At 35.9% G+C, this 12,759-nt stretch overlaps 1 protein-coding gene across 1 annotated transcript in view; it reads left to right on the top strand.

The window, feature by feature from the left end:
- Positions 1 to 2,091: 2,091 nt before the first annotated feature.
- CATSPERB (cation channel sperm associated auxiliary subunit beta) overlaps positions 2,092 to 12,759 on the top strand; it is a 102,429-nt gene continuing 91,761 nt past the window's right edge. The window contains exons 1-4 of the mRNA XM_058567562.1: positions 2,092 to 2,170; positions 3,849 to 3,937; positions 5,977 to 6,117; positions 9,560 to 9,620. Of these exons, the coding sequence (XP_058423545.1) occupies positions 2,092 to 2,170; positions 3,849 to 3,937; positions 5,977 to 6,117; positions 9,560 to 9,620 (370 nt within the window). The remainder of the gene's footprint in view (positions 2,171 to 3,848; positions 3,938 to 5,976; positions 6,118 to 9,559; positions 9,621 to 12,759) is intronic.

Genomic DNA, 12,759 nt, shown 5'->3' with positions numbered 1-12,759 from the left:
ATCGAATCAGGAGACCTTGGTTCTAAGCCCAACTTTGTCACTAGCTAGTTACAGACTTTGAACATGTTGCTTATTGCCTCATATATTAACTCTAAAGTACATTCCATCACTAAATTAAAAAAGATATATAGGCTGAATTGCTAGAATAAGAATAAGCAGCAAAGCCATAGAGAACCCAAAGATCACTCCTTGGCTATCTTTCCCTTAAATTATGCTCTCTCAGGTTTCTTTTCCTTGATGAAAGCCTTTAAAAGTCTTTTAAAGCAAGTTTTTAGTTCTTTGGTCAAAGTTAGATACAACCAAATCCACTCAAATTAAATTAGAGATCCTCTTTTGTTTATTTGAGAGAACTGAATTGGAACAACTTTGAGGATAACTTGATAATAGGTCATCCAAACTGGGGCCCTGGAGCATAATACATTTCAGTCAGTTTTTCAGGGATGAGAAAAACTGACGGGCTCTAATAACGGTGTTATGACATTTAATTTGAATGTTTCACAAAATAATACAAGATTTTCCTGTACGGGCACTATTTTCAAAGTTTGACTATGGTAACTTCTCCATTTAATGTTAAATTTATTCTTACACCAAAAATATAATTGAACATAGCACCACAGTGATAGGGTTTTGATGTACTATTTGTTTCCTCTTACTTTGTGAAAACAAGTTGTTTTCTCAGATGATTAAAAAATGCACTTAAAAAAATAATTCTCCCCTAATCATGTAATAAGGATGATGAATTCAAAATCCAATAAATATTTGAGTTTTCTATTGTCAATTAAATGTATTGAATCAAGCAAACAAATTCTGAGGCAGGAATAACATCAGTTAAATTTAATTTACTCAACAGTTGTCAGGAACGTCACAGGATCTAGATTTTTCTCTACTTACAGCGGGCAAGTCAGTCTGTTGCTGTTTCTTGGATGCTGGTAAAAGACACAAGTCTCCCAGGTCACAGACAAAGGACTTTATCACCCAGCAAAAGCGGTATCCAGAGGGTCAGTGTGATGGTCACTCCAGTTCCCTATGCCCCCCAGTTCCATGGAGGAGATATCCATCACGGATGCTGCATTTGTTTAGTAGGGCTACTGTAACAAAATACCACAGACCGCGGGGCTTAAACAACAAATTTATTGTCTTGTGGTTCTGGAGGATTGAAGTCTGAGATCAAGGTATTAGAAGGGTTGGTTCCTTCTGAGGGTGGTGAGAGAAGGATCTGTTCCAGGCCTCTCTCCTTGGCTTATAGAAGGCCATCTTCTCCCTGTGTCTCTTCACACCGTCTTCCCTCTGTATGAGTGTGTGTCCAAATTTCCTCTTCTTATAAGGACTTCAATCATATTGGATCAGGGCCCACCCTAATAATCTCATTTTAACTTAATCACTTCTGTAAAGACCCTTTCTCCAAATACGACCACATTCTGAGGTACCAGGGGATAGGACTTCAGCATATGAATTTTTGGGGGGTGGGGACACAATTCAGCCCATAACAGATGCTTGCTTACACACATAGCGGCATGCATTACAGGAGAGGAACACTGAGTGTGGGAGATTCACCATGGATACGAGCCTGCTGTTGCCCAGGGGGTACGTTACCTCATCCCTCAAGGTGGCTTGCTGCAAACACAACTCTGAGAAAAGGCCTAGGTAAGGAGCAGTCAGGGCCTTGCATTCTTGGCACACAGCAAGAACGTGCAGGGGTGCTCAGGACCCATGTGATTGTCTCTCCCAAAAGCAATGCAGTCAACGTCTCAGATCAGCTGTACCATCCTCACAGTCTTTATCAAGTCGGGTTCTGTTTTACACAGCTATAGAATTGATCACCTCTCTCCAACAGTTACCTACATTGAAGAAAAACTGAGCCACAGCTCTTTCTCTAGTTTGCAATCATTAAATCTATAAATATCTTTAACACCAATTAGGGAGCAAATGTAGAGCTTAGTCAACTGTTGTGTTGTCTGCTTTTGTCACATAATGAAAAATATTTTTAACTTAAGGAAGAGATGATTTCTTTACTACGTAGTTTTTACAGCAAAAAGAACTAAAAAATATGTTAGAGTAATTAAATGGAAATAATTTTATTTCTTTTAACAGATGGAATTGCCAATTTCATATGTTATAATTTTACTGTTGAACATGTTTGATTTTTCATCAGCAATAATATATAATAAAGGTAAGTGTCAGACTCTCTTGCTCTCTATTTTCTTCTCAGGAGTTCTCCTTTATACCCCTTACTCACTAACAGTTAAAATACTTTTTTTAAGTACTTCTTCTTTACCTTATCTTCCAATTTTTCCCAGGTATTATCTATTGTACTCTGGTCCAGAAGAGTCTACTAATATCATTGTGACTCTATTGTTATTAAGTTGTGTATATGGAGACTTTTGTTATGTTATGTATTTCATCACTTGTAAGTCATAGAATATTTAAAGTTTAAGGAGCATTTTATACTTGCAAAAATTTAATTATTTGGATAGATCTTTTAGACTTTTCCTCCATGAATGATTGCGTGTAGTATGAATTGTAAACTGAAATATTAGGCTAGCGAGTTGACATTGAAGAGAATTTTCTGAAAGTAACACATGGATTAAATTAGTCAATAGGACTTTTATGGTGGGAACACTTGGTAGAGTAAAAGCTAGTATTATTGTAACTTTGGTTTGTAACTCCAAATCTTGTGTTCTACATAATTTGAGAGACTAATGTATTTAAAATGATTATTAATTTGTGTTTCAGGGCACACAACGTATAAAAATGTAATTTTGTGACATTGACAACTGAAAGGGGTGGGGACAGGGCTGTAAAGGAGCATAGTTTTTGTATGTTATTCAAGTTAAGCTGCTATAAATTCAAATTAGGGTGTTATACCTTTAGGATGTTAAATGTAATCCCCCATGGTAACCAAGAAGAAAATAGCTATTTTCTCCTTATAGGAGAAAGGAATTTAAGTGTTTCACTACAAAAAAATCAACTAAATACAAAAGAAGACAGTAATACAGGTAATGAGGGACAAAAAAGTTATAAGGCATATAGAAAACGAATAGCAAGGTGACAGAAGTAAGTCTCTCCTTATTAGTAATTACTTTAAATGTAAGTGGGCTAAATTTCCAATCAAAAGACAGAGATTGGCAGAATGGATAAAAACACATGGTCCAACTCTATGATGTCCACAAGAGACTTGCTTTAGACCAAGGTAAGGACAAGGGATCTTCCTCTCAAACTCCCCTTCTTTTGGGAGAGGAGTCACCTTCATATCAATAGCTCTCTATCAAAATGCAAATTCTCTTTCCAATTGCGAACTCCTGACTCTTCTATATGTTCACCAAGGTTGAAGAGTTCAAGAGTCAAGAACTGGGTTTTGTCCACCTCTGAAAAGTTTGCATCATGGTCTGGCATGTGGTATATTTTATTTAGTATTCAGTCAAACCTTCCTTTTTAGTGTCCTGATATTGTATTTCTAAAATGAAAAAAAAGTGGAAGATTTGAATTTTATCTAGGGTTATGTGAATTTAAAATATACAATTATCATTCTTTTTTTTTTTTTTTTGCTGAGGGAGATTCGCCCTAAGCCAACATCCACTGCCAATCTTCCTCTTTTTGTATGTGAGCCACCACAGCATGCCACTGACAGACAAGTGGTGTAGGTTCACACCTGGGAACTGAACCCAGGCTGCCAAAGCAGAGTGTGCCAAACTTAACCACTAGGCCACTGGGGCTGGCCCTACAATTACCATTCTTATTCTTTTAAAAATATATTGTCAGTTTTTAAAATATGGCTCTTTTAATGGAAATTCTTCTATCAGTGACCTAAAATATATATATATATATATATTTTTTTTTGTATTATTTAGGTGATATGGAAAAACGCTTTGCTTGTGCTAGCCAAGGATTCCCCCAAAAGAATGAAATAATCAAGTTGTATCTTTCCTCAGATGACTTGGTAAGGTCCACTAATAGCATGTGTCATAGCCCCTCACGTTCTTTTCTAAGTCCATGTGTAAAGCCCGTAGCATTGTGCTTTTTTCAGATGCCTTCTACTGTGTTCAGACTTGGGGAGGTGAAATTCTACATAAATGACAATCTTTTCTATCCTTTCTGTTCTATTCCACTTGCATCAGGTAAAATATTTCATTTAGCCGTTGACTCCCCTGGGTGGTTTTACTTTGTTTTGTTTTGTTCTTTTAAAGATGCCTCCTCCTTTCCTTGTTTAAAGATCAGCCATAGCGATCTTCATTTTTCACGGATCTGATTTGTCCTTTTGAAATTTGACAGACGTAGCCTGTTAGAGAAAGAACATTAGCTCACATCACCTTGAGAAAGAATCTTTTCCTTTTATAAAAAGGACCATATTGCAGTTGTCATTTTGGGTAAAGGATGATTTGATGTCTTTGATTCAAATAATGGCAGATTTTTAAAAAAACACTCAACAAATAAAATAAAACAGACAATTAAGAGAGCCATGCAGCAAATGATGACAAAAACATAAGTTAATAAAAAAATGCACAGATTTTCTAAAAATCTATGATAAATATAATAAAAACAAAGAAAAGCATGTCAGGAGGGAAAATACATTTATCCCCAAATCTGCTTTGACTTGGTTTCCAGTTCCTTCTTGATATGTCAAACATATATTTAGTTTTTTATTTACGACTGTTGTGAAGTGCATGCTCTTTGAGTCAAAAATGCCTTTCCTATTTGTGATTATATATTATGGAAAAAGAATGGGCTTTAGGGGAAGAGAGACCCATGGAACTGGGGTCAAATTTTGGTCCTGCCATGTATGGTCTGTGTGCCCTTACTTAACCTCTCTCATTCTCAGTTTTGTCATCTTGAAAAGAGAATTATAACCTACTTTTTGGATAGTTGTGATGTAGTAGTTCTAGAACTGTTATTAGTAGAAGTAGTCCAGAACTGTTATTAGTAGAAGTAATGGCTAACATTTATAAAGTGTTTAGGTGTATCAGGCATTTATCAAAATGTTTTATGATCATTGTGACATTTAATCTTCTGTAAGATAAGTACTGTAGGGGAATACCAAACCTACCCTCTTAGGTTTGGTGGCTGGGGCCTGTAAAGTAAACTGACAAAAGACAAGTTAACAGGAGAAAAAAACAGAGTTTATTTACACATGCAATGGGCATACCCGTGGAAGAACTCAGTGATGAGTAACTTAAAGGGGTGGTTAGAATCTGGGGCTTGTATACCATCTTAACAAAGGGCAGTAAATTGTGAAGAAGTGACCAGACAAAGGAAAAGGGGTTAGGGTTTATTTCCCTGCAAATATGCATTAGAATATAAGCTCCCTGAGAGCAGAGATTTTTGTCTGTTTTGTTCACTTCTGTTTCCCCAGCACCTATAACACTGCCTGATTCATAGTAACGACTCAGTGAATATTTTTGGAATGAGTATGTTTCCCCATTTTATAGATAGAGAAATTGAAACTCAGGTAACTTGCCCAAAGTGATCTTAACTAGTAGGAGAACTAAATGAGATAAAGCTCTTAGTATCTATCTGGTGTTGGTTTCAGTAAAATCCACCATTTGTGATTGCTACATTTTGATATACCTTCTCAATACTGGGAACTATCAATGTAGGAAATGAGTTTGCTTTATACATTTGCTTCTTTTTTAATTTAGACACAAAACAGTCATTTTAATAAAATAGGAATTTCTATGTGTGATAGCATGTGGCTTTGATTCTCTGTTTATTAAATGTAATAACTTTATGACCACTTCTGTAACAGAAAAGATTATTATAAGGATGAATTGAAACTTATTATGACACTAGCATGATAGGTTACTGAGTTCTGAAGGTGTATGTTCATATAGCTTTTTTCGTAGTTAGAGACTAGAATTACTAAAGATAGCAGTCTTTAGAAGCATCTACTTTTCATAGATTTCTCCTCACTTTTAAATTAAGGTAATATGTTTCTCTCCATCAACTTGTCATTACTTGTTTTTTTCCCCCTCTTTCCTAAAGAAAATCCAGTGTTTTTTCCAATCTGAAAGTGAGCTTACTTCAAAGGAATTTCTAAGCGTGTTCACATCAGGAGGTCTTGCTCCCAGCCTGGGAATCATAAATAGTACATATTCTGGCATCTTCCACTTTAATTTAACTTTGGTAATTACATTTTCTTTTATTCTGTAATATGTTATTAACAAGATAAAAATGTCTTTATTTCACCTTATTTTTTTTGGTAACAACCTTATTAAGATATAATTAGCATGCCATACAATTCACCAATTTAAAGTGTATAATTAAATGGTTTTTGGTATATTCATAGAGTGTGCAACCATTACTACTACCTAATTTTAGAACATTTTTCATCACCCCAAAAAGACTGCTCATACCCATTAATAGTCACCTGTTCCACCCACTACTCCTCAGCCTTAAGCAACCACTAATCTGCCTTCTGTCTCTATGGATGTGCTTATTCTGAACATTTCATGTAAATGAAGTCATATAAAATGTAATCTTTTGTGACTGGCTTCTTTCAGTTGGCTTAATGTTTTCAAAGTTCATCCATGTGGCAGCGTGTATCAGTACTTCATTTCTTTTTATGCTCAGGTAAATTTCATTGTCTCGATACCACATTTTTTTGTCCATTCATCAGTTGATGAACATATTTGGGCTATTTCCACTTTTTGGCTATTATAAGTAATGCTGCTATGAACATTTGTGTACAAGTTTTTGTGTGGAAATTTGTTTTTTATTTTTCTCTGGTAAATACCTAGGAAATGGAATTGCTGGGTCATATGGTAACTCTTTGTTTAACTTTTTGAGGAACTGCCAGACTGTTTTCCAAAGTGGTTGTACTCTTTTAGTTCCCACTAGCAGTGTAGTAGGATTCAAATTTCTCCACATCCTCACCAACACTTGTTATTATCTATCTTTTTGTTATAGCCGTCCCAATGGGTGTGAAGTGCTCTCTCATTATGGTTTTAATTTGCATTTCCCTGATGATTAATGGTGTTGAGCATCTTGTTATGAGTTTATTGGCTATTCCAGTATCTTCTGTGTGGAGATATCTATTTAGATTCTTTGCCCATTTTTAATGGGGTTGTCTTTTTATTATTGAGTTGTAAAAGTTCTTTATATATTCTCAAATACAAGTCCATTATCAGAAATATGATTTGTAAATATTTTCTTCCATTCTGTGTGTTGTCTTTTCATTTTCCTGATAGCGTCCTTTGATGCACAAAATTTTTTTTGATGAAGTCAAATGTATCTATTGTTTCTTTTGTTCCTTGTTCTTTTGGTGTCATGTGTAAGAAACCATTGCCCAATCCAAGGTCATGGAGATTTACCCCTATGTTTTCTTCTAAGAAGTTCATAGTTTTATCTTTTACATTTAGGCCTTTGATCCATTTTGAGTTCACTTTTTTTGTGTGGTGTGAGGTTGGGGTCCACATTCTTTCTTTTGCATGTGGATATCCAGCTGTCCTAGCACCATTTGTTGAAAATACTATAATTCTTTCCCTAGTGAAATGTTTTGGCAACTTTGTTGAAAATCAATTGACTGTAAACATGAGGGTTTATTTAGGGATTCTCAATTCTATTGCATTGATCTGTACATCTATCTTGATGCCAGTACTGTGTTGTCTTGATACTGTTGCTTTGTAATAAGTTTTGAAATCAGGAAGCATAAGTCCTCCAACTTTGTTCTTCTTTTCCAAGATTGTTTTTGCTAGTCTCCATATGAATTTCACTAATTTCCAAATGAATTTTAGGGTAAGCCTGTCAATTTTTACAAAAAACCCAGCTAGGATTCTGCTGGCATTTGTGTTGAATTTGTAGATCAATTTGGGGAGTATTGCTGTTTAATATTAAGTCTTCCAATCCATGAATATAGGATGTCTTTCCATTTATTTAAATTTTCTTTAGTTTCTTTCAACAATGTCTTATAGTTTTTAGAGTATAAGTTTTGTACTTCTTTTGTTAAATTTATTCATAATATTTTATTCTTTTTGATACTATTGTAAAAGGAATTGCTTTCTTAATCTCATTTCCAGATCGTTCTTTGCAAATGTATAGAAATACAATTAATATTTGTATATTGATCTTGTATCTTGCAGCCTTGCTGAATTCATTTATGAATTTTGATAGGTTTTTAGTGGTTGCCTTAATTTTTGAATGATAGCTTTGTCAGATATAGAATTTCTAGTTGACTTCATTTCCTTTCAGCATTTTGAACAGGTCATTCTGCATTTTGAATATGTCACCTGACATCATTGTTTCTGAATGAGAAGTCAGCTGTTAATTTTATTATTGTCCCCTGTGTGTAATGTGTCATTTTTCTCCGGATGCTTTTAAGATTTTCTCTTTGTATTTACCCTAACTGGGGTTCTCTGGGCTTTTTGGATTGCAAGTTTACCACATTTGGAAAGTCTTCAGCCACAATTCCTCCAAAAAAAATGTTCTTCCCCTTTCTCTGTCTTTTTTCCTGCCTGGGACTTCAATTATGCACATTTGGAACACGTGATATTATCACACAGATCTCTAAGGTTCTGTTCATCTTTCTTTAATCATTTCCTCCCTTTTTCAGATTGGACAATTTCAATGGCTATCTCTAAGTTGACTTATTCTTTCTTTTGCCATCTCCAATCTGCTATTGAACTCATCTGGTAAATATTTTATTTCCATTATTATATTTTTCAGCCTCATTATTTGCATTTGGTTTTATTGTTATATTTTTCATTTCTATGCTGGGATTCCCTATCTATTCCCTCATTAGGACATTTTCCTTAAATCTATGTACATATTTGTAATAGCTGATTTGAAGTCTTTGTCTGCTATCTGGACTCACTCTGAGTCAGTTTATCATTTACCCTTTTTTTCCTGAGTATCAGTTACACATTTCTGTTTCTTTTCAAGTCTTGTGATTTTTGGCTGAAAACTGGACATTGAAGATAATAAGCTGAGCAACTCTGGATTCTGCTATGTTCTTAGAATTTGCTGTTTTTGTTGGTGGTGTTTAAAAAGCTATTACTTGCTTTGGCACACACTGCAAACTGTCTTACCCTTGCTCAATTCTTTTAGCTTCAACTGTTGGTCTTTTAAACGTGGCCTTCTAGGGGATCTCCTCGGCATTTGTATTGCTCGAGGATTTAGGGAAGAGTTTATATTTAACTCTTAGATCACTATTCCTGCCGTTCCTTTGCTCCTGGGATTTTCCTCTTAAATTTCCAAATCGTCTGTCAACACCAAGCTCTGTCCTATGAACATCAAACCAGTAATGCTTCAGCTTTGTGCTGCCTGAGTTCGGCTGTATGCTATCCCACTTTGTGGCTATATTATTGTACATGACTGATGAACATTTTAGTTATTTTCAATCTTCTACTATTACAAATAATGGTGAAAACTATCTTTGAACACACTTTATTTCACACATATGTGAGTATAATGTAGGATAAATTCCTAAAAGTGAAATTGGTGAGTAAAGGGTCTATGCATTGGATATTTTTGTTTAATTTTCTTTTTTAAAAGATAGGGTAGATATGCCAAAATAAGTGTCACTATTAACATTGTAAAACACTGTTTTCTGATGTCTTCTTTATTCAAGTTTAGTGATCGGGTTTACTGGTTGATTGATATTCCCAGAGAAAACATTACAAAAAATACAGGTAAGAGTCATTTGAATTAATTCTTTAACTCATGGGTCTGGATTGCCAAATTTAGCAAACAAAAACCATTTATTATATTAAAATATTATTTGCTATCCATGTAAAAGTCTCATGTAGTATTTGGGACATACTAAAAATTATTTGTGGTTAATCTGAAATTCAAATTTAACTAGGCTTCCTTTATTTTATTCAGCAATTCTATTATAGATAGATTGTTCTGACTTATAAAACATTTACATTATTTTTTACTTAAAGGAAACTCATTTTTTAGAACTCAAAAATTAGCGTATTGAGAAATTCAGGTGCCAATTAATTATACTGAAACTGAATCATTAACCTTAAAACGTTATAGGCTATAGGGCCGGCCCCGTGGCTTAGCGGTTAAGTGCGCGTGCTCCGCTGCTGGCGGCCCGGGTTCGGTTCCCGGGTGTGCACCAACACGCCGCTTCTCTGGCCATGCTGAGGCCGCATCCCACATACAGCAACTAGAAGGATGTGCAGCTATGACATACAACTATCTGCTGGGGCTTTGGGGGAGGAAAAAAAAATGTTATAGGCTATAATATGTAACGTATTATTTTGCCATGGAATCTACTATTAAGTGTTATGTGGCAGTCTAGCTTTATGTGCTGCTGTAAATATCCGGATGGAAAGAGGAGAACAGTCAAATTCTAGGAGTTGAGTATTGAGCTGGTGGACTGAGCTAGTAGATCTTCAGGCATGAGATACATTTTAAACTACATTCCTGTAGTTTAAAAATAATGGAGGGTATATTATTTAAGATGGTAGATGCAAGAAATGGAACAAACTTGACTTCACTTAAGGAAAAAAAGAAATTTGTTTTTGTCTTGGAACCCAAAGACAAAAATGCAGCCAGGTTATAGGAAGGAATTAGAAGTAACAAATGGAAAACCATCAATAACCAAGGCAATACGTTCACACTGTCTCTTTTATCTATATTTTCTGTAAATCTACATTTATTTTTTTCTTTCTTTGCAGACTAGCTTCCTAAATCTGCCTCACTTCCATAAAATTTTTATACATATTTTCTAGGGGCCAGCTGAGTTCCAAATTCCCAGGAGAGTATCTTAATTGGCCTAGGTTTATCCAGCATCCACTTGTGTGTTAGTCAAATGGCAGGCGATGAGGGATTGGGAGAGTGGCACGGGGGAATCATACAGGTCAACCCCTCTAGGTATGGGAGTCGTTGAAGGACGTCCCAAATTGTGTGTCCTACAGAGTAAAGGCAGGAGGAAGGTGAGAGTAAGGCAGAAATGATAGAAAAGACTCTATAAAAGAAGCATCAAAGATAAAAGTCTGCAAAAGAAGCCCCAGTGCTGTAACATCTGACATGGATTATATCACCATTTTTATCCGTTATTCATCTCAATTGTTTCAAATTAATCTATTGGAACTTTTTGTGGTTTTTTTCTAAGGAATTCATCCTGAAAATGTACTCTTTTTAAAAAAAAATCTAAATTGACTATCATCAGTATAATGATGGATTGTTCTAGTTTCTTAGCTTAATATTGACATCAGTTTGACAACTGAAGAAGTGAAGATCACTTGTTATTTTTACTTCTTCTATTTACAAACTTTAATTTCAGAAATGTCGTGGGTCTAAGGCCACCCAGGGCGGAACAAATATGATCTGAGAACTTAAGTATTTTATGGAAAGAGACCAAATGAGCTCTGCCTATCCTGACACAACTCCCTGGACTGAGTAAAAAGAAATATATTTCAGCTTGTAATGTAATAGGAGAGGATGGTCTAATATTAGCAATATGCTAGAAATCAGGAAAAAAAATGTTCAAGGGGAAGGAGACCATATTTTCTCATTCAGTTTTTCCTCCTTAATCATGTCTTATTCACTGCCATGCCATGAATTTGGGTATTATGTGTATATGAACTCTCAGGAAGGGTAGTTTAGGGAACATCAACAACAAAGGTAGCCAATAGTCATCACAGCAGTAGTAGAACTAGCAGGGAGCATTTATTGAATTCTTATTATATTTCAGCACTACTCTAAACATTTTACCTATATTAACTCACTTATTCCTCACTCTCTGGTAGGTACAATTATTATCTCCATTTTCAAATGATTTAACTGAGGCCCGTGAAGCCATATGGATTTAGTGATACCTAGAAAATGGTGAAGTCAGCCCTGGTGGTCTAGTGGTTAAGATTCTGTGCTCTCACTGCTGCCGCCTGGTTTCCTTTCCCGGTCAGGGAACCGTACCACCCATCTGTGGGCTGTCATACTGTGGTGGCTGCGTGTGTCTGTGATGCTGAAAGCCGCACCACCGGTATTTCAAATACCAACAGGGTCACCCACAGCGGACAGGTTTCAGTGGAGCTTCTAGACTAAGACTAGGAAGAAGGACCAGGCCACCCACTTCTGAAAAAATTGGACAAGAAAACCCTATGAATAGCAGTGGAGCATTGTCTGACCCTGCCCGGTATTTTTGTGCCATCCTCTCCCTTTCCAGTTTTCACTGGAAATCTGTTTCTGGATATTTCTTAGTTTATTTTTAATAGCCATTCATTTGGTTCGAATTATACAGATTATTAAAAATCATTTTTCCCAGGGATCTGAACAGAAAGGTTGGCTTCTGAGTTTGATGCAGCCTCCTTATTGGACAATGTTTATGAATAATGAACAAGTTCATTGTTGCTGGGTCTGACAGCAGTGCTGGGACCAACAAGGGGCCCTGTGTCCAAATTTTTCCTCTATCCAGATGGGCTCTGCTCAGGATCTCAGTGCAGCTGAGGTCGTCCTCAGGACTTTAACGTGAAATATTACTGATTCCCACCAAAGAGAGGTGCAGAACATTTGGCAGGGGCAGATGGGAGTGTTATGAGAAATTCTGCCTTGCCTTGAAGCCCTCTATTAAATACAGTAACTTTTGGCTGTTAACTGTACGATTGCTAGAATGATGGTGATATTGTGACCGAGTTCTGATAGCTTGGGTTTCTGGGTCTGCTTTTCAAGTGGGTGACTCAAGGCTGAAAAACAAATGAGCCTCATTCTAGAAAATGCAGCATTTTGCACATAAGCTTCTTTGAAAGGGAATCCTGGTATAATTGCCAAAAGGAAATGCAGATGGCCACTGCCCAGAATCGTAGGTGTTTGATTTTT

This window comes from Diceros bicornis, chromosome 24 (assembly GCF_020826845.1).
Source record: "Diceros bicornis minor isolate mBicDic1 chromosome 24, mDicBic1.mat.cur, whole genome shotgun sequence".
NCBI lineage: Eukaryota > Metazoa > Chordata > Mammalia > Perissodactyla > Rhinocerotidae > Diceros > Diceros bicornis.
Note: the sequence above shows the minus strand (reverse complement) of the source record. Positions and strands in the feature narration are given on the sequence as shown.